At 41.1% G+C, this 22,825-nt stretch overlaps 1 protein-coding gene across 7 annotated transcripts in view; it reads right to left on the reverse strand.

Annotated features, from left to right (window-relative positions):
* Positions 1-22,254, reverse strand: part of TERB1 (telomere repeat binding bouquet formation protein 1) — a 51,880-nt gene extending 29,626 nt beyond the window's left edge. For 5 of the 7 annotated variants that reach the window (XM_033218699.1, XM_033218700.1, XM_033218696.1 and 2 more), the window contains exons 1-8: positions 22,022-22,237; positions 21,607-21,685; positions 6,743-6,853; positions 6,417-6,545; positions 3,397-3,525; positions 1,149-1,209; positions 938-1,053; positions 710-832 (exon numbers count right to left, since the gene is read on the reverse strand). In XM_033218699.1, coding sequence (XP_033074590.1) covers positions 710-832; positions 938-1,053; positions 1,149-1,209; positions 3,397-3,525; positions 6,417-6,545; positions 6,743-6,853; positions 21,607-21,685; positions 22,022-22,057 — 784 coding nt within the window. In that variant the 5' untranslated portion in view covers positions 22,058-22,237. Of the gene's footprint in view, positions 1-709; positions 833-937; positions 1,054-1,148; positions 1,210-3,396; positions 3,526-6,416; positions 6,546-6,742; positions 6,854-17,474; positions 17,538-21,606; positions 21,686-22,021 lie in introns of all 7 variants that reach the window. The other 2 variants (XM_033218697.1, XM_033218698.1) reach the window with 2 other exon arrangements.
* Between the last annotated feature and the right edge of the window lie 571 nt (positions 22,255-22,825).

Genomic DNA, 22,825 nt, shown 5'->3' on the forward strand with positions numbered 1-22,825 from the left:
GCAATGGTGCGATTGTGGCTCACTGCAACTTCTGTCTCCTGGGCTCATGCGATTCTCCTGCCTCAGCCTCCCAAGCAGCTTGGATTATAGGTGTCTGCCACCAGCCCAGCTAATTGTTGCCACCATGCCCAGCTAATTTCTGTATTTTTAGTAGAGATGGAGTTTCACCATGTTGGTCAGGCTGGTCTTGAACTCCTGACCTCAAGTGATCCGCCTGCCTCAGCCTTCCAAAGTGCTGGGATTACAGGCGTGAGCCACCATGCCCGGCCTAATGTTGTATTTTCATTATTATTCAGTTAGAAACATTTTATAATTTTCCTTATGATTTATGCATTGACTCATGGATTTCAGTACAAGTTGTTTAATTACCAGATATTTGGGGCTTTTCTAGATGTTTTGTTTTTATTCATTTCTAATTTAATTACCTTGTGATCAGAGAACACACTCTATGGGTATTTAGTCTTGCTATTTGGTTTCTCCGTTTTATGAGAGTATCTGGAGAGATTAAGAAAACGATGCTGCTACCACCATCTTCCCAATATCCTCCTAAAAATATCCACTTTTAAGATTTTCTTATCTTTAAGAGTCTAAATACATCCAAAATAACCCAAATTACAAGGACTCAATTGATTCAATAATAAATTCAATAGTTTTTATTATGCTTTGAAATGTTTCTTCAACTATGACCTAGAAAATAATGACTACTTACTGTTATTTGCAAGAGTGAGTCCAATAAATGAGCAAATAGGGCGAATTATCTCAGGTTTCATGCAATTTTTTAGCCATTCATTAGCATGTGGAAAAAGTGAACAGCAAAACATTTGATTCTCATCTGAAAGAAGACAAAATCAATCATGATTTAATATGACAATTGGAAAACATCAGTTTTCATTTGTTTTTATCTTTATTTTTATATTTAAACATTACAGATAGTTACCATTTTGAGGATTGTTGACACAGACACACAGAGTACTACACACTGAAGACCACAACTGATAACGCTGGAAAACATTTTTATTTGACAAATCCAAATCATATTTTGAAATAACTGTCCTATTAGGTCAAAAAGAAAAGAAAGTAAATTAATACAAATGTGTTAAGGTCCTAAGTAATTAATAATTAACAAAAAGAAATTTGTATTTGTTTACCTGAATAACCGTGACAGAACCGTAATACAACCTGTTTCTCTCACAAGTGTTTGTCCGGTCCCTTAAAAAAATAGCCATATAAAAATATGAGTTTTATTTACAAATAGTCTTGCAGAAATGAATAACAGAAGTTTTATTTTAATAAATAAGTTTTAAACAACTTTAAAGTATTACAAAGTATAACATAGAATTACTGTGGATAAAAATCTGTAATCAAGATTATTATGAAAAATATATCACTACTTCTTAGAGACTAATTGCATTCAAATTCCTCTAAAAATTACAAAACTCTTACTTTGCATCATGGTTCTGTGTTACAGTATCAAGATAAGTTCCAAAATGGAAAAATAAATAAATTTGACGTTTTCTAGTTTTTCCAAAATAAAACAAAATCTAGAAACTTTTTTTTTTAAAGTGCACATCTGGCAAGAAGGCGACTCCTCAGGCCTCTCTGGCAAGAGGCTTAGCTGAATTGCCTGAGCCTGCTCAGACTACCATTGTGCCTGGGTCTGTGACCCACCCCATGGAAACAATAATAGCAGAGGACTAGAGGGGTGAGGGACCAGCCACTGCTAGCAGAAGAAAGTAAGGCTTGACTCCTCCACTTCAAAGGATACAACCTGATGCCTAGCTTCCCTGAGGCTGCCCCACCCCCACCCAACACCCTGGGGGTTTGGGCCTTGAGCTCTCAACCACCCAGATGTCCCCCTCTATTGATGCCCATACCATTTCCCCTCTAGCAGGAAGGGTGGCATGAGAGAGTCTGCTGGTACTGAATATGGTTGTTGTGCTGGGACCTGGGTGACATAGGAAAGGGGCTACACCGCCTTGGCCTCCCCAAGTGCTGGGGTTACAGATGTGACCCACCATGCCTACCTAGAAGCATTTCTTTTTTTTGAGACAGGGTCTCGCTCTGTCACTCAGGTTGGAGTGCAGTGGCTTGATCACAGCTCACTGCTGCCTCAACCTCCACAGCTCACTCAATTCTCCCACCTCAGCCTCCCAAGTAGCTGGTAGTACAGGTGTGTGCCACCACACCCAGTTAATTTTTCTTTTTCTTTATTTTTTTAATTTCTTCGTAGAGACAAGGTCTCACTGTGTTACCTAGGCTGGTTTCAAACTCCTGGGCTTAAGGTATCCTCCCACATTGCCGGGCGCCGTGGCTCAAGCCTGTAATCCCAGCACTTTGGGAGGCCGAGACGGGCGGATCACAAGGTCAGGAGATCGAGACCATCCTGGCTAACTCGGTGAAACCCTGTCTCTACTAAAAAAAAATACAAAAAACTAGCCGGGCGAGGTGGTGGGCGCCTGTAGTCCCAGCTACTCGGGAGGCTGAGGCAGGAGAACGGCATAAACCCGGGAGGTGGAGCTTGTAGTGAGCTGAGATCTGGCCACTGCACTCCAGCCTGGGCGACAGAGCAAGACTCTGTCTCAAAAAAAAAAAAAAAAAGGTATCCTCCCACCTTGGCCTCCCAAAATGCTGGGATTACAGGGATGATCTACCACACCTGGCCTAGAAACATTTTAAATGCTTACAAAATTTCTAATAATTTGAAGAATTAAAATTTTAAAAAGTTAAAAAATAACTGAGCAGTAAGTATACGGGAACATATTATCTTTGCAACTTTTCTGTAAATCTAAAATTATTCCAAAATAAAAACCATCACTGGTTTATACTGTAAACACTGTAACTAAATGGTCAATTCAACAGAAAATCAACTAAACTAATTCATTAAATGCCTCTCTTTTTCTCTTTAAACCTGTTACCTTTCAACGCTAAGCACTATAAATTACTTTATTATTTCTTAAAATTAATAAGTATTGAATGATTAAATACATGCTAATAACCCACTTTTCTTTAAACTAATATTTCTCAGAGGTGAGGTTAAAAAAAGACACTGGGCCAGGAGCAGTGGCTCACACCTGTAATCCCAGCACTATTTGAGACCAGTCTGGCCAACATGGTGAAACCCCTGTCTCTACTAAAAAATCCAAAAATTAGCTGGGCATGATAGCATGTGCCTGTAATCCCAGCTACTCAGTAGGCTGAGGCAGAAGAATCACTTGAACCAGGTGGTGGAGGTTGCAGTGAGCCAAGATCATGCCACTGCACTCCAGCCTGGGTGCCAGAGCAAGACTCTGTTTCCAAAAAAAAAAAAAAAAAGGATATAAGAACTCAAATAAAAAATTAATAATGGCTGTTCCAATTGATTAGTGTTTTCAAATATTCATAAGAGAATGTACTTACTATTATTTGAAACCAGAACCAAAATAACATAAACAGACATTCTTTTCAAATTTATGTTTGAATCATTAGATAAGAACCAAGTTAAGTCTTCAAGTAACTCTGAAGTACACAAAGTCTGCTGACAGTAAACTGAAATATAAAATATAATTTTAATTTCAATGCATTGTCACAAACATGCTTTAAAATATGCTGAACAAAATAAAAAATTACCTAACTGGGGATGGTTCTTAACCAAATCTCATGTAATTGATATTTATTAGTCATACAATAAAATTTCTGACAAACTGATATGTGCTTACTCAATTAGCAGACCAAAGAAGCAGTATATTAATCAAAAGTACTTAATCTAGGCTCCAAAACACATACTGAAATCCCCTAGAATTTACAATAAAAAACGTATCTGAATAAAAAATTAAATAAAATTTAGCAAAAAAAAAAAAAAAACACTTTAAAGGATGAGTAACAAAACATAGCAAGAAAAACAATTCAAGAAAATTCAGAAACCTGCTTTAGAAAACAGAGGGACAAACAATATTTGAGATATGTTTTGAGACTTTGCTAGAAATAAAAATCATTTCAAGAATCATACTACCTGATAGTTTTTTTGTGTGTGTCCTAATGCAACAAGCAGAATTTTACAAAAATAATATAGACGTAAAGATACAATCAACATTCCTCCAGTTCTTAGAACCAGCTATTAGACCCTATCTCAAAGGCAAGGACTAAGCCAGGCGCAGAAAGACAAACACATTCTCACTTATCTGTGGGATCTAAAAATCAAAACAATTGAACTCATGGAGATAGATGATTATCAGAGGCTGGGAAGGGTAGTGGAAGATGGTGGGTATGGTACCAAAAAAAAAAAAAAAGAAGAAAGAATGACTAAGACTTACTATTTGATAGCATAACAAAGTAACCATAGTCAATAATAATTTAATTGTACACTTTAAAATAACTCAACAGTATAATTGGATTGTTTGTGTAACACAATGAATAAATGCTTGAGTGGATGGAAACCCCATTCTCCACGACGTGATTATGCACTGCATATCCGTATCAAAACATCTCATGTACCCTATAAATATATACACCTATTATATAGACACAAACATTAAAAATAAATTTTAAAAAAAAAAATTCAAGGATTATATCTGACTTATCCCTGTATCCCCAATGCCTTGCACAAAGATTGCTTCCTAAAAGGTGATTTTTTTTTTTTTTTTTTTGGTGACAGGGTCTTACTCTGTGGTCTGTCGCCCAGGTTAAGAGTGCAGTGGCGGCCGGGCGCGGTGGCTCAAGCCTGTAATCCCAGCACTTTGGGAGGCCGAGACGGGCGGATCACGTGGTCAGGAGATCGAGACCATCCTGGCTAACACAGTGAAACCCCGTCTCTACTAAAAATACAAAAACTAGCCGGGCGAGGTGGCGGGCGCCTGTAGTCCCAGCTACTGGGGAGGCTGAGGCAGGAGAATGGCGTAAACCCGGGAGGCGGAGCTTGCAGTGAGCTGAGATCTGGCCACTGCACTCAAGTCCGGGCGACAAAGTGAGACTCCGCCTCAAAAAATAAATAAATAAATAAATAAATAAATAAATAAATAAAAAGAGTGCAGTGGCATAATCTTGGCTCACTGCCACCTCCACCTCCCAGGCTCAAGTAATCTCTCACTTCGGCCTCCCAAGTAGTTGGGACCACAGGTGCATACTACCATGCCCGGCTGATTATTTGTATTTTTGGTAGAGATGGGGTATCACCATGTTGCCCAGGCTGGTCTCAAACTCCTGAGGTCAAGTGATCCACCTGCCTCAGCCTCCCAAAGTGCTGGGATTATAGGTGTGAGCCACCATGCGCCTGGCTGATGAAGAAATATTTAATAAATAAAAATATCAGAATATAAAGTTGGTCTGACAAACCAATGGTTTATATTCAACCTCATTTTAGATACACTGCAGAAAAGTGTTCTTGCCAACATGAATTTCTATACCCACACATTACATGGCTGTGGGTTATCTTCATCCTTTGATCTGGAAAGATGAAACAGAAAGGAAAGGACAGGGAAAAGGGAAGGGAAGGGAAAAAGGGAGGGGAGGGGAAGGAGAAAGAGGAAAGGAGGGGGGGAGAAGGAGTGGAGGGAGGGGAAGGGAAAAGAGAGAAAGAGAAAGAAGAAATGAAAGAAAAGAAAAGAAAGGAAAGGAAAGGAATGAAAGGAAAGGAAAGGAAGGAAAGGAAAAGAAAGAAAGAAAAGAAAGAAAAGAAAGTGAAGGAAGGTCGGGCGCGGTGGCTCAAGCCTGTAATCCTAGCACTTTGGGAGGCCGAGACGGGCGGATCACGAGGTCAGGAGATCAAGACCATCCTGGCTAACACGGTGAAACCCCGTCTCTACTAAACACTACAAAAAACTAGCCGGGCGAGGTGGCGGGCGCCTGTAGTCCCAGCTACTCGGGAGGCTGAGGCAGGAGAATGGCGTGAGCCCGGGAGGCGGAGATTGCAGTGAGCTGAGATCCAGCCACTGCACTCCAGCCTGGGCGACAGAGCGAGACTCCGTCTCAAAAAATAAATAAATAAATAAATAAAAATAAATAAATAAAAAAATAATCCAAACATGTCAAAAAAGAAAAGAAATTAACTAGAAAATTAGTTTTGGGGCCGGGCGCGGTGGCTCAAGCCTGTAATCCCAGCACTTTGGGAGGCCGAGACGGGTGGATCACGAGGTCAGGAGATCGAGACCATCCTGGCTAACACGGTGAAACCCCGTCTCTACTAAAAAATACAAAAAATTAGCCGGGCGAGATGGCGGGCGCCTGTAGTCCCAGCTACTCGGGAGGCTGAGGCAGGAGAATGGCGTAAACCCGGGAGGCGGAGCTTGCAGTGAGCCGAGATCGCGCCACTGCACTCCAGCCTGGGCGACAGAGCCAGACTCCATCTCAGAAAAAAAAAAAAAAAAAAGAAAATTAGTTTTGAGTATACTGTTGAAATATAACACAATGCTTAAAGTATAATGAAATAAAGTTTTATATTTTACCATTTTTTTCTGCAATAGCTCCTAATGTATATAAGGCTGCTTCTTTTACCATGCTATGTTCACTTGACTTTGCAAGATTTTTTACAAACATCAAACCACCAATTTCCCGAAAATAAACACTTGCATTACCTGTAGGATGTGCAGAAAAAAAACAAAATAGAAATGATATTTATTTTCATTATCCTTTCAGGGATAAAATAAATCACATGAAGACAGTAACATGATATGTAAAATAAATGAATGGAAGATAAAGAACTATGCTTATTTGATATATCATAGTACTAAAGAACTAGAATCACAGATAAAAATTCACTATTATATCTTACTGTTTTGTTGACAAATTGAATGAATAGTGACCAAAGCTTCCTTTTGTGAAAAAGCATTGTCCATTTGATACTTTAGACACTCCAATAATAAGTTCAGGTCAGTCTTCATTTCTAAAGAACAAAAATGTCATTATTTTAAACCAAAAAGTTTATTTCAAAAACTAACCATTAAAATTTCACTTACTAAATACATATCTTTGGAATGGTCAACTTTTAAAGTAATAGGCATGTATTACTTTTTTTTTTTTTTTTTTTTTTTTTTAGATGGAGTCTTGCTCTGTCGCCCAGGCTAGAGTGCAGTGGCCGGATCTCAGCTCACTGCAAGCTCCACCTCCCGGGTTCACGCCATTCTCCCGCCTCAGCCTCCTGAGTAGTTGGGACTACAGTCGCCCGCCACCTCGCCCGGCTAGTTTTTTTGTATTTTTTTAGTAGAGACAGGGTTTCACCATGTTAGCCAGGATGGTCTCAATCTCCTGACCTCATGATCCACCCGTCTCGGCCTCCCAAAGTGCTGGGATTACAGGCTTGAGCCACCGCGCCCAGCCTGTATTACTTTTATAATCCAACAACCATGTTTTTTTTTTTTTTTTTGAGGCGGAGTCTCGCTCTGTCACCCGGACTGGAGTGCAGTGGCCAGATCTCAGCTCACTGCAAGCTCCGCCTCCCAGGTTTACGCCATTCTCCTGCCTCAGCCTCCCGAGTAGCTGGGACTACAGGCGCCTGCCACCTCGCCCGGCTAGTTTTTGTATTTTTAATAGAGACGGGGTTTCACCGTGTTAGCCAGGATGGTCTCGATCTCCTGACCTCGTGATCCGCCCGTCTCGGCCTCCCAAAGTGCTGGGATTACAGGCTTGAGCCACCGCGCCCGGCCAACCATGTATTTTTTTTTTTTTTTTTGAGACGGAGTCTCGCTCTGTCGCCCAGGCTGGAGTGCAGTGGCGCCATCTCCACTCACTGCAAGCTCCGCCTCCCGGGTTCACGCCATTCTCCTGCCTCAGCCTCCTGTGTAGCTGGGACTACAGGCGCCCGCCATCGCGCCCGGCTAATTTTTTGTATTTTTAGTAGAGATGGGGTTCCACCGTGTTAGCCAGGATGGCCTTGATCTCCTGACCTCGTGATCCGCCCGTCTCGGCCTCCCAAAGTGCTGGGATTACAGGCGTGAGCCACCGTGCCCGGCCTAAAGATGTTCTTTAAATAAAAGAACTTAAAATGAACTTCTTATAGTTATTTGAGCTTCCCTTTTTATAAATACAGGAATAGAAAGTCAAAATATCGTTCTCTTTAAGTAAAGCTACACTGGTTTAAATATCGGTCATTTAGAAAAAAAGGTGGATAAAAATGAAAATACAACATATGAGAATTGTGGGATGCTTTGAAAGCAGTATTTAGGATGAAAGGTCTCAGATCAACGATGTCAGCTACCACCTTAGGAAATTAGAAAAAGAACAAATTAAACCCAATATAAGTACAAGAAAGGAAATTATAAAGATCTAAGCTGAAACCAGTGAAACAGAAAACAAATGCAGAGGAAGTTCTTTGAGAAGAGCAACAGAACTGATAAACTTCTAGCCAGATGAGTTAGGAAAAAAGGAGTAAAGACACAAATTACCAATATCAGAAATGAGAGAGATGGCATTACCACATTCCACAGATATTCAGAAGATATCAGAGGGAGTACTATGTACAATTTCACACCTATGGATTCAACAACTTAGGTAAAATGACATCACCAAAACTCACCCGAGAAGAAAAAGACAACTTGAATAGTCCTACATCTATGAAAGAAGTTGAATTAAGAGTTAAAAACTTTTCCACAAAGAAAACCCTGGGTTCAGAAGATTTCATTTGTAAATTCTACCAAACATTTAAGGAAAGAATAATATAAATTCTACTCAAATTTTTTCAAAAGTTTAAGAGAAGGAATACTTCCCAACTTATTCTATGAGGCTAGTATTACCTTTATACCAAAACAGAAGCCATTAGCAAGAAAACTACAGACCAGTTTCCCTCATGAACATACATGCAAAAAGTCTAAACAATTTTAGCAAATTGAATCCAACAATATATTAAAATAAAAAGACATCACGACTAAGTGGGTTTATCCCAGAAATACAAGATTGATTTATGATTTGAAAAAAATCAATGTAACAAAACTAAACAGGAAAACCTTTGGTCATCTCAATGGATGTAAAAACAGCATCTGATAAAATCCCACATGCATTCCTGATTAAAGAAAAATATTTCGCAAATTTGGAATAGAAAGCAACTTCCTCAACCTGGCAAAGTGCATCTACAGTTGAAAACCCTACAGCAAACATCATACTTAACAGGGAAAGACTGAATATCTTCTCTCTAAAACCAGGTATAAGACAAAGATGTTTGCTCGTATCACCACTCCTATGTAACACTGTCCCAAAGAGTCTAGCCAGTGCCGTCAGGTAAGAAAAAAGAAATAAAAGGCACTCAAATTGGCAAAGAAGTATTTGAATTTACATACAACATGATCTTCCACATAATTTGATGGAATCTACAGAAAGCTACTAGAATAAGTGAACTAAGTTTTCCAGATAACTCTTTAATACATAAAAATAGATTATACAGTCAAATGTTGCTTAATGATGGGGATACATTCTGAGAAAAGCATTAGGTGATTTCATCATTGTATTAACATCATAGACTTTACTTACACAAACCTAGATGGTAGAGCTTATTACACATCTAGGTTGTATGGTATAGCTATTGCTCCTAGGCTATAAACCTACGCAGCATGTTACTATATTGAATAATATAGTCAATTGTAATACAATGGCAAATTTTTGTATATCTAAACATATCTAAACATAGAAAAGTTATAATACAGATTTTTTTTAAAGGTATATCCAGAAGCTGCTCTGGGTGCATCAGCGAGTGGTGAGTGAATGTGAAAGCCTAGGACATTATTGTACACTACTGTAGACTTCATAAACACTGTAAATTTAGACTACTCAATTTATTTTTAAAATATCTTCAATAGTAAAATAAATTTAGCTTATTGTAACTTCACCACACCCAGCTAATTTTTTTTTTTACACAGATGGGGGTCTCACTATGTTGCCCAGGCTGGTCTCAAACTCCTGGCCTCAAGCAATCCTCCCATCTTGGCCTCCCAAACCACTGGAATTATTTATAGGTGTGAGTCATCATGCCTGGCCTATCTTTATCTTTTAAAAAAACTTTATTAAAACTAAGACACAAACACACACATTAGCATAGGCCTACACAGAGTCAAGATCATCAATATGACTGTCCTTCACCTCCACATCTTGTCCCACTGGAAAGTCTTCAGGGCAATAACACACACGGAACTGCCATCTCTTATAACAATCCCTTCTTCTGGGATACCTCCTGAAGGACCTGCCTGAGGCTATTTTACAAAATTTTTGTTTATAAGTAGAAGCAGTGTATTCTAAAACAACAATAAATAGTGTAGTAAATACATAAACCAGTAACAGAGTCATTATCAGGTATTATGTACTACACATAACTGGATTTGCTATAGTTTTACACAACTGGCAGTATGGTAGGTTTGTTTACACCAGCATCACTGCAAACATGTGAGTAATGTGTTGTGCTTACTATATTACAATGTCACTACATGACAGGAATTTTTCAGTTCCATTATAATCTTATAAGACCACTGTCCTATATGAGGTCTGTTGTTGACTGAAACATCATTATGCAGCACATGACTGTATTTCTATATACTAGCAAATAAACAAATGGAAATTGAAATTTTAAAAACCACCCCATTTACAACACAGCATTGAAATACTTAGGGATAAATTGACAACAGAGGTGAGACATACACCAAAAACTAAAAAATACTGCTGAGAGAAATTAAAGATGACCAAAATAAATGCCATTATATGCCATGTTCATGAGTCAAAAGACTAAATATTGTTAAGATGTAAATTCTTCCCAAATTGGTCTATAGACTCAATGTAATCCCAGCAGGCTGTGTGTGTGCGCGCGCGTGCGCGCACGTGTGTGTGCGTGTGTGTGTAAATTGACAAGCTGATGTCAAAATTCATATGGAAATGCAAAACCCTTACCATAGCCAGACAACACTGAAAGAGAAGTATAAAGCCAAAGGGCTAACTCTACCATATTTCAAGACTTTAAAAACCTACAGTAGGCCAGGCACAGTGGCTCACATCTGTAATTCCAGCACTTTGGGAGGCTGAGGCAGGCGGACCACTTGAGGTCAGGAGTTTGAGATCAGCCTGGCCAACACAGTGAAACCCCGTTTCTACTAAAAAATACAAAAATTAGCTAGTTATGGTGGCACGTGCCTGTAATCCCAGCTATTCAGGAGGCTGAGGCAGGAGAATTGCTTGAACCTGGAAGGTGGAGGTTGCAGTGAGCCAAGATTGCACTGCTGCACTCCCTCCACTCTGGGCAAATAGAGCGATATGCTATCTAAAACAAACAAACAAACAAAAACCCTACAGTAACAAAAACAGTGTGGCACTGCCATCAGCATAGACAAAAAGATCAATGAAACAGGACAGTACAGAAATAAACCTACACAAACCCATGAGTTTTTACAAAGTCATTGCTAACAAATAGTGTTGGAACAACTGAATATCCATACTCAAAACAACAGCAACAAAAACTCTTGAATTCATACTTCGAAACACATACAAAAATCAACTCAAAATGGAATGCAATCTAAATGTAAAATCTAAAACTATGAATTTTTTTAAATTTTGTTTTTGAGAGGGAGTCTTGCTCTGTCGCCCAAGCTGGAATGCAGTGGCGTGATCTCATCTCACTGTAACCTCCACCTCCTGGGTTCAAGAGATTCTCCTGTCTCAGTCTCCCGAGACTGCGCCTGGCCAATTATGAAACTTTTAAAAGAAAACATGGGAGAAAATATTTGTAACCTTGGGTTAAGCAAAGATTTCCTAGATATTACAATAACAGCAAAACCCACAAAATAATAATGAACTAGGCTTCATAAAATTAAAAACTTCATTGTTTTAATAGTGTCTTCTAAAGCGTAGCAAAGACAAGCCACAAACTGGAAAATCTTTGCAAAGAACATATCTGATAAAGAACATGTAGCCATCTAGTGTACATTCTGTATGTCAATTAAAAAACAAAAAGAACATGGGGCCAGGCACAGTGGGTCACATCTGTAATCCCAGCACTTTGGGAGGATGAGGCAGTAGTATCTCTTGAGGCCAAAAGTTTGAGACCAGCCTGGACAACAATGTGAGATCTATCTATGCAAAAAAAAAAAAAAAACTTAAAATTAGCCTGGCATGGTGATATGTGCCTATAGTCCCATCTACTCAGGAAGCTGAGGTAGAAGACTGCTTGAGGCCAGAAGCAGTGGCTCATGCCTGTAATCCCAGTATTTTGGGAGGCTGAGGTGGGCAGATCACCTGAGTCAGGAGTTTGAGATCAGCCTGGCCAACATGGTAAAACCCCATCTCTACTAAAAATATAAAAATTAGCTGAGTAGGGTGGTGGGTGCCTATAATCCCCCCTGCTTGGGAGGCTGAGGCAGGAGAACCACTTGAACCTGGGAGGCAGAGGTTGCAGTGAGCTGAGATCAGGCCACTGCACTCCAGCCTGGGCTACAAGAGTGAGACTCTATCTCAACAACAACAAAAAAGTACTGCTTGAGCCAGGAGTCGGAGTCTGCAATGAGCTATGATTGTGCCACTGTACTTTAACCTGGGTGACAAAGTGAGACAGTCTCAAAAAAAACAACATATATCTAGAAAATATAAAGAACTATGAAAGCTCAGCAACAGAAAAACCAACAACCAGATAAAACAGCAAAAGATGTGAACACACTTTAACAAAAAAGATAAATAGATGGCAAATAAGAATATGAAAATATTCTCAATATCATTAGTCATTAAGGAAATGCAAATTAAAACCACAAGGAGATGCCATTACATGCCCACTGAACAACTAAAATTTATGACAGATCATTTCATATGTTAGCAAGGACATGAAGGAACTGGAACTCTCATATACTGCTGATGAATATGTAAAATGGTACAAAGATTTTGAAAGACAGATCAGCAGTTTCATAAACTGTTAACGTATACCTACCATTTGATTCAGCCATTTCACTCCTAAGTATTTACCCTAAAAAGGGGAGATACATGTCCATACAAATGTTCACAGCACCATTATATGTAATAGCTAAGAAGTGTAAGCAATCAAAATGCCCATCAGCAGATGAATGGATAAGCAAATCATGGTATAACCATACAATGGAATACTTAGCAATAAAAAAAGAATTACAGATGCATGCAACAACACAGATGAATCTCAAAATAATTATGCTGAGTGAAAGGCCACATAAAACAGAATTCATACTGTATGATTCTATGTACAGAAAAAATGCAAATAGTCTATAGTAACAGAAGGCAGATTAGTGAGTGCTTGGGGAAAAAGGCTCTAGGAAAGCACAGAAGGTAGGGATTACAAAGGAGCAGGAGGATAAATGCACTATCTTGATTTTGCTGATGCTTGCATGGCTACATACATATACCAAGCTTTATCAAAATGTAAACATTTTGTTTATAACTAAACAGCAAACAACAGACAACTATTTTCCTATAAAATTCTTTAGTATAGTCTTAAAAACAATTTCTTCTCTTGATTTTAAGGATTTAAGTCAAATGGTATATAGATTTTAAAATAATGCTTGAAGTACATTTAGAGTAGTAGGTTGGGCGCAGTGGCTCACACCTATAATCCCAGCGCTTTGGGAAGCCGAGGCGGGCGGATCACCTGAGGTCAGGAGTTCGAGATCAGCCTGGACAACATGCTGAAACCCCGTCTCTACTAAAAATACAAAAATTAGCTGGGTGTGGTGGTGGGTGCCTGTAATCCCAGCTACTCCGGAGGCTGAGGCAGGAGAATCACTTGAACCTAGGAGGCAGAGGTTGCAGTGAGCCGAGATTGGGCCATTGCATTCCAGCCTGGGCAACAAGAGCAAGACTCTGTCTCAAAAAAAAACAAAATGAAAAAAAGTTAGAGTTCTGAAAGATATAGGATGAAGGGTGGATATAATATAGAGGAGCACACTAAGAGAAATTAAGATGTATCATCAATCAATATGGTACTTAGTCTCACTCTTTGTTTTGAGGTTTGGTTGGTTTTTTTGGTTTTTTTTAAGATGGAGTCCCGCTTTCTCGCCTAGGCTGGAGTGCAGGGGAGCAATCTCGGCTCACTGCAACCACCGCCTCCTAGGTTCAAGTGATTCTCCTGCCTCAGATTCCCGAATAGCTGGGATTACAGGTGCCCACCACCATGCCCGGCTAATTTTTTGTATTTTTAGGACAGATGGGATTTCACCATGTTGGCCAGGCTGGTCTCAAACTCCTGACCTCACATGATGCACCTGCTTCGGCCTCCCAAAATGCTGGGATTACAGGCAAGGCATGAACCACTGCACCCAGCCTGGTTTTTTTTTTTTTTTTTTTTTGAGATGGAGTCTCACTCTGTCACCCAAGCCGAAGTGCAGTGGCACAATCTTGGCTCACTGCAACCTCTGCCTCCCAGGTTCAAGCAATTCTCCCACCTCAGCCTCCCAAGTAGCTGGGATTACAGGTGCGCACCACAACACCCGGCTAATTTTTTGGTATTTTAGTAGAGACAGGGTTTCACCATGTTGCCCAGGGTGGTTTCGAACTCCTGAGCTCAGGCAATCCACCTGCCTTGGCCTCCCAAAGCATTGGGAGTATAGGCATGAGCTACTGCGCCTGGCCATAGTCTCATTCTTTTTTTTTTTTTTGAGACAGAGTCTCGCCCTGTTGCCCAGGCAGGAGTGCAGTGGTACAATCTGGGCTCACTGCAAGCTCCACCTCCTAGGTTCATGCCATTCTCCTGCCTCAGCCTCCCAGTGGCTGGGATTACAGGCACTCGCCACCACGCCCAGCTAATTTTTTGTATTTTTAGTAGAGACGGGGGTTTCACCGTATTAGCCAGGATGGTCTCAATCTCCTGACCTCGTGATCCGCCCACCTTGGCCTCCCAAAGTGCTGGAATTACAGGCGTGAGCCACCGCACTCGGCCCATAGTCTCACTCTTGAAAGAAATTCAAATGTCAATTTGTTTCAATGAAATAATTCATGACAAAATTTGTTAGTGAAAACCATAGTACAAAGGTTATCACTAAGATGTTTTTAGCAATAGCAAATATTTATTTATCATTTTGTACACTAACAGACACCATAAGAAGGTAAGTTTGACTCTATGGATACCAATAAGCCACATCAACAACATGCTGAAAATCTCTGATGGAGCATAATGATTTTCAGTTCTAGGCACAATGCAGGTAGGATACAAGAGACTTTTATTTTCTTTTGAGACAGGGTCTCACTCTATTGCTCAGGCTGGAGTGAAGTGGTGCAACCACAGGGCACTGCAGCCTCAACCTCCTGGGCTCAAGGGATCCTCCCACCTCAGCCTCCTGAGTAGCCAGGAATACAAAATTAACCACGCCTGGCTAATTTTTGTAGTTTTTGTATAAACGGGGTTTTGCCATGTTGCCCAGGCTGGTTTCGAACTCATGAGCTCAAGCCATCCTCCTGCCTCGGCCTCCCGAAGTGCTGGGATTACAAGCGTGAGCCACCACGCCTGGTCTGCGAGAAACTTCTTTACATACTCCTCCATTCCCTTCTGTATGCCTTTCTCATACTTTGATATCTCCTGTCATAACCCTTCCCTTCCCAGCCAAAGCATCTCCTGACATCACAACTATCATATTTCACCTTGGTTTTTATCTTCTCTAGGCAAAATAACCTAGTTCCTTCAGTAACTCCTGAATAAAATAAACAAGCAAATACTGAAGTGAATACAAAAAACACAAGCAATCAAAGAAAATTTGATAAACTGGACTTAAAATTGTAAATCTTTATACCTCAAAAGACACTATCGAGAACACAGAACAACAGCCCAGTCTAGAAAAAAGTATCTGAAAATCTGTTATCCAAATAAATAGGGGGCTTGTGTTCAGAACAGATAAAGAATTCTTAAAACGTAATACTAAAATCACAATCTAAAGTGCGGAATGGATTTAAATAGACATCTGTCCAAAGAAGATAGATTGCCAATAAGTACATGAAAAGATACTCAACATTCACTGGTCATTAGGCAAATGCAAATCAAAACCACAATTAGATACCACTTCACCCTGTTGCTAAACAATTGACTGATGGGAGCTGATAGATAAATACTCTTCACCCCTTGGCTGGGATGACTCTCAGGGACATGACTCTAAACTGGCTCCCAGAGTTTCCCAGTGGGCTTAAGCTCCAGTTACCCATAATAATAACTTATTTGATAACATATTCTCTGTCTTCTTTCTCCTGTCTCATTTCCCCACTTTCCAGCTAGTGTTCCCTGGGATCACTTTCTGAAAAAAGGTACTTGCACTCAAATCTTTATCTCACAGTGTACTTCTGGGAGTAACCTAAAGACTTAAAATGGAAGAGAGTGAGATGTGGGACTGAGGTTAGAGGTTTTATAAATGGTTTGAGAGGGGAATCACCAACAGTTATCTCTTATCTCTCCAGTTTTCAACTTCTCCCTCTCCAGAATCTCCGTTCCCTCTTCAGAAATTCTCCTGTCTTTTATAACACTTTCTTGACATTACAACTTTCCTCTAGCTACTGCCGTATATCTTACTATTTATTTATTTATGAATGAATAAAAGGGTCTTGCTCTGTCACCAAGGCTTAAGTGCAGTGGTGCGATCATGGTTCACTGTAGCCTTGACCTCCCAGGCTGAAGTGATCCTCCCACCTCAGCCTCCCAAGTAGCTGGCACTACAAGTGTGTACCACCACGCCTAGTTAATTTTTAATTGTTTTTGTAGAGATGAGGTCTCACTGTGTTGCCCGATTTGGACTCAACTCCTGGGCTCAAGTGACCCCCACTTTGACCTCCCAAAGTGCTGGAATGATAGGAGTGAGCCACTACACCTGGCTGATCATATATCTTTAGTCAAGCTCTTAAAGAGTAAGCAATTCATACTGTGTCTTCAGATCTTAATTTTCCACTCAAATATAAACAGACTGCAATCTGGTTAAAATCTACTAAGTTTACCATTAACATAACATATCACATCCTAAATGCAAAATGCAGTGGAAAATTCAGTCCTCAGCTGTGACATTTGACATTTTAGGCTCTTAAGCAACCTCTTTCTCATGAAGCATTCTCTTAAGGTTCTGATTTCAAAGATACCACATTCCTGACTCTCTTTCCACCTTTTTGAAATGTTTTTCTCAGACTTTTTTAGGGGCTCTCTTCCTCAGCTAAAACCTTATATGACAGTGTGTATTAATGAACACTATTCTCCATCCTTTTCTCCCTGGTTAACCTCCTCCATGCCCATGGATTCAGTTTCCATCTTTCTGGGAACAATTCTGAAATCCGTACCTTCAGGCATCCTTTGATGGTGGTCCTCTCAGGTTCCCATTATTCTTGTATACACTGACATTAAATCAACTATCACGTGAAATTCTAATTGTCAATATGTCTTTTCCCATTAGAATGTCAGTTTCCTGAAGCCAGAAATTATGTGACAGGCACAAAGTAGTGCTCAATATTTATGTAAATGGCTGAATGATTCTTTCACTTCCTGAATCCTGTCAAATAATCTACAGTATATCCTACCAATACAAAACTAATTGCAGATATATGATTCATCAATTTCTCACCTTGTGTTTTCTTTGTGTCTTCACTTTCCATGCTTGTCTATATTCTTTTTCCTTATATTTCGTCTATAAGATAAAGGTATTTTCTCAATTTAAATCAATGTTTGAGAATAGCAAAGATATAAGCACAAACGGGTGGGAAAAATTGTTTTCCTGAAGCCAAAAGACCAGGGAATTACAATTTTTAAAATAATAATTAAATTTAATTAATTTAGTTAATAAGTTGAATCTGCAACTTATTAGATGTGTGCTATCAAGCAGGTTGATTAAATTCTTTGAGGCTCTGTATCCTCATCTGTAAAATAGAAATGATATTCCTATTTCACAGAGTTGTTACAACAATTACATTTAAAAACATAAACAAACATATCTGGCATTTTTAAGCACTATACGCATTCAAGAAATTTTATTAAGCAAATGAATGGGTGACTGGATCTAACTGGACCTCTTAACTGGTCCCATTCCCTTCTTTTTTTTTTTTTTTTTTTTTGAGACAGCAGGGTCTCACTCTGACGCCCAGGCTGGAGTGCAGTGGCTTGATAACGACTTACTGCAGCCTTGACCTCCCAGGCTCAGGTGATCCTCCCACGTCAGCTTCCAGAGTAGCTGAAACTACAGGCACGTGCCACCACACTTGGCTAATTTTGTAGAGATGGGGTTTCGCCATGTTGCCCAGGCTAGTCACAAACTCCTGGTCTCAAGCAATCCACACATCTCAGCCTCCCAAAGTGCTGAGTTTACAGGTGTGAGCTCCCACACCCAGCCCCCACTTTCTTATTTTCTTCATGGAAATCTTCATCTCATAGTTTCAGATTAGGGACCCCTCTTACCTATGAGAGGTTTATAAAACACACACACATACACTTTAGATTGGCCTTTCTCTTCACAAGCTAAATACTAAATTAACAACCCATGTTTATTTTTGACATGGTATAGTGAGATGGCATCTCACTATGCTGTCCAGGCTGGTCTCCTGAACTCAAGCAATCCACCCACCTCAGTCTCTCAAAGTGCTGGGATTACACACTTGAGCCACCACGCCCAGCCTAGAACCATTTTTAAAATAACTGGCAACTCTGGTATGACCTCTCACATACCCTACTTTAAAATGCTAAACTGATTAGTTAGAAAAAATGCCTCAGAGTCCAGTTAACTTAGAGCAACAAATCAGGAGTCACAGAACTCTAAAATTCTTATTTATTCCAACACTATGTTGTTAAAGAGAGATATCCAATTATCCATTTATAGAGCAAGGCCTTGTCTCAAAAAGAAAAAAAAAAAAAGCACAAAGAAATGTTTAAAGAAATAACAAATGTAAAAATCTTTTATAAAGTACTATACAAATGTACAGGTATATTATTTTTGCCTTTTTTTTTTTTTTTTTTTAAAGAGACAGGGTCTCAATCTGTCACCCAGACTGTAGTGCAGTGGCATGATCTTGGCTCACTGCAGCTTCAAACTCCTAGGCTCAAGTGATCCTCCTGCCTCAGCATTCCGAGTAGGTGAGTCTACAGGCACACAACACCACACCCAGCTAATTTTTAAATATTTTTGTAGAGGCAGAGGTTTTGCTGTGTTGCCCAGTCTCGTCTTGAATTCCTGGCTTCAAGAGATCCTCCCGTCTTGGCCTCCCAAAGTGCTGAGATTAGAGGCATGAGTCACCATGCTTGGCCCATTTTTTAACCTAAATATTACATTAAAATAGAAGTAGGTATAAGTCCACAAGATAGGATATTATTACAAGAATATTCACATTTACTAGAAATGTTCAATAGCAAAGAAAAATGCTTATGTTATAAAGTTAACCAAAAATAGCAAGACTCAATTTAATCTACAGTATGATCCAAATTAGAGGTAAACATAAAATAAGACTGGCTAGAAAGATGACATATTAACACTTGTCTTTAGTTGGTGGTTCTATGGGTTTTATCCCACTATTTTCTGTTTTTCACAATTTTTAAAATAATGACAGCTTTTAAAATTCAGTAAATACCTATTGAAGCTAGGCCCTGTTCTTTACACCTTATGAATATTCTTTTTCGTCTCCACGATAACCTTATGAGGGAATTATAAGGATGAAGATACATGAGGAGAGGGCAAATAATTTGACTAACTTCAAATTGCTAGTAAGTGCCAGAGTTAAAACAGGAACCAAGAAAATCAGGCCAGGGCTTACACTCTTAACCACTCTTATACTGTCTCCTGTACATAAATACATATTGCTTTTCAACAAATGGGTTAAGATTTGGAAAAGATTACTAGATTTTAAAAAAATGAACTCTTCAGAAAATGGAAAACTGTTATCATATATGGATGTTTTTGTTTCATGGACAACTTTAAGGACTATATCCTTAATTTTAATTATCCAATCTATTCTGCTTTTAATATAATTTTTAAGAGGGGTATGTATAATTTTTTTTTTTCCAGACAGAGTCTCACTCTGTTGCCCAGGCTGGAGTGCAGTGGTGTGATCTCAGCTCACTGCAACCTCCACCTCCCGGGTTCAAGCAATTCTCCTGTCTCTGCCTCCTGAGTGGCTGGAATTGCTGGAATTACAGGCACGCACCACCACGTCCGGCTAATTTTTGTAATTTTAGTAGAGACAGGGTGTCACGATGTTGGCCAGGCTGGTCTCGAACTCCTGACCTCAGGTGATCCACCCACCTCGGCCTCCAAAAGTGTTGGGGTTACAGGCTGAGCCACCGTGCCTGGCCTATGAGGCGTAATGTATAACTTTTAAACCTAAATGCTTTGAAATTAAAACTGACCACTCACATTCTTTTCTCCCTCTGTTTTTATACTTTCTTCTTATAAATGGTTACTTTGCACAAAAAGAGTTTGCCAAGTACTTGGTAGCATTAATACAAGTCATCTATTTACTTGAGAAGTGCTTACAAACACCCATAGCAAAGGATAAGTTATAACTTTCAAGGGATTGATAATCACAAAATTATATTTAAAATTATAAACAAGTATATTCTCAAGAACAAAAGCATCTCCCATATAAAGCAGATTATGAAGTGCTTTTAGTAATTTAGTGAATATATGTACTGTCACAAACAAGATTTCAAAATTCTTTACTGTATTCTCACAGGAAAAGAAGGATTTTTTTCTGGATGACAGAGAGAACCTCTCCCACTTACATGTTTCACTCAGCCCACTCCCCAAAACAGTAAACTCAAATCCAAATTGCAATAAGAAAAGTAGCTGAATATTACTCGTTTACTTGATTTACAAAATGTATACCAAAAGCTTTTGAGGGGCTGGGCGTGGTGGCTCGCGCCTGTAATCCCAGCAGTTTGGGAGGCTGAGGTGGGCGGAAGACTTCAGGCCAGGAGTTGGAGACCAGCCTGGCCAACATTGTAAAACCCCATCTCTACCAAGGAAAAGTACAAAAAGTAGCTGGGCGTGGTCACGCACCTGTAATCCCAGCTATTTGGGAGGCTGAAGTGGGATGATCCCTTGAGCCCAGGAGATGAAGGTTACAGTGAGCCAACATCATGCCACTGCACTCCAACCTGGATGATGGAGGCAGACCCTGTCTCAAAATAAATAAATAAAAAGAAATAAAAAAAATTTTTTGAGACAGTCTGGCTGTGTCGCCCAGGCTGGAGTGCAGTGGCGCCATCTTGGCTCACTGCAACCTCCGCCTCCCGGGTTCAAGCGACTTTCCTGCCTCAGCCTCCCGAGTAGCTGGGATTACAGGCGACTGCCACCACGCCAGGCCAAGAAACCTTTTTGAAATCGAAATATTATCCCAATATATCAGAAAGATAAATGGCATCTTTTTGTGTAAGGCTGGTAGAGCTGATAATCCCACCACTAAATTGTTGTCAGCTGATACCCAGCTTGTAATTACATACAGCGAAAATACGCTCTAAAGAAGACGCAAGAGAGAAAGGGCAAATTTGTTTTCGATCGTTTAAACGGGTCAAGAGAACAGTCATTCAGGTCCCAGAAAACGCACTGTGGGTATCCGGAGTCAGCCGGCTCTGCAATAGGATCCCCCCGAGCCCAGAACATAAATCCTCAAGGCCTCCTCCCGGGTTCCACAGGTAACAGACACGTAACCTTTCCAAGGCGGGAGCGCTCACCCCGTCCGGCTTCCTGCCCATTCAGCCCGCGGCCGACTCACCTACAGAGTTGGAGGAATTCCTCGTGCAGAGCTTAGGTGGCCCCTCCAGGCTCCTCTCTGACCACGGCTCGCGGGAGTCCTGCGCGGGAGCAGTGCACTGGTGAGCGGCGCGGGCCGCTCGAGAGCCATCAGGCTCAGCAGGCCCTCCCCGCTCAGGTGCTGTGGGACGTGCAGCCCGGCCCTGGCTCTGAGAAACGACCTCAACGGTGGGTCCCACCCTCTCCACACATCAAAGTCACCAGGGGAGGCGCCTGGGGAGTCAGAAGTGAAATAGGGGCTAATACTGCCAGGCTCTACACGCCTCTAAATGGTTCGTGATCACTGTCTCCTCCCGCCAAAGGCTGTGGGGACAACAGCTGGGGCCTGGCACCTGCTCATAAAGGCCCCGTTCCCCCAACTCGACCCTTCTCCTCACGTGAGCTAAGAAGGGCCTGACGGGACGGTAAGACATCCTGGCCGGCCCAACCCGCCTTCTACAGACGCCAACATACGGAGTTTCCAAGCGCAGTAAGGCAGGGCTGGGCCCAACACGCGGGAGCGGAGGCCTTGGCGTCTACCCTCAAGCGGAGGCTTCCGCCCTTTCTTCATCACCGCCCACCTGCCACGACGCCCGCTAGGGTTTCCCGCCCAGCAGTCCAGGCCCACGTCCGTGGGAGGGACTTCCTGCCGACACGCCCACCGCCCCTGCACGAAGCCTTAACGCTTCCGCGCGTGCCCCAGGTTGCCTAGGGCAATAGGGTGGCCCCTATCCTGGATGCAAGATTTTTAAGAAAGCTACAATTTGAAAGAGAAATGTAATCTTACCGCCCCCGGTTTTTAGGGTTTTTACCTCAGAAGAGCATTAGCCCCAAAATTAGGGGACTGTGCACGTGGTTGACGAGGCCTCGCTATGGGACAGTAAACGCGAGGCACGGGGCGGCGAAGCCCCCACCTCCCTTCCACCTGGCATCTGTGCTGTGCGCTGTGCGTTCTCCCTTTTGCTGGGCACCTCGCTAATGGTCACCGCAGCCCCACAAAGGCAGCCAGGCCGCCACCTCACCGGGGGACTTCCGGAGTTCCGTCCAGGCGGACTTATCTGCACCCGGACCAAAGGATCAGAGTGGGGCCGAGGCCTAGGCCTGTCCCTTGCCTCTTCCGCCGTAAAATGCAGCCCATGGGACTGCTAGGCAATGAAGGCGAGGGGAAGGTCCCCGATACAGTGAAGAACAGCCAAAGAATG

This window comes from Trachypithecus francoisi, unplaced genomic scaffold (genome assembly GCF_009764315.1).
Source record: "Trachypithecus francoisi isolate TF-2019V2 unplaced genomic scaffold, Tfra_2.0 Lachesis_group10, whole genome shotgun sequence".
Lineage (NCBI taxonomy): Eukaryota > Metazoa > Chordata > Mammalia > Primates > Cercopithecidae > Trachypithecus > Trachypithecus francoisi.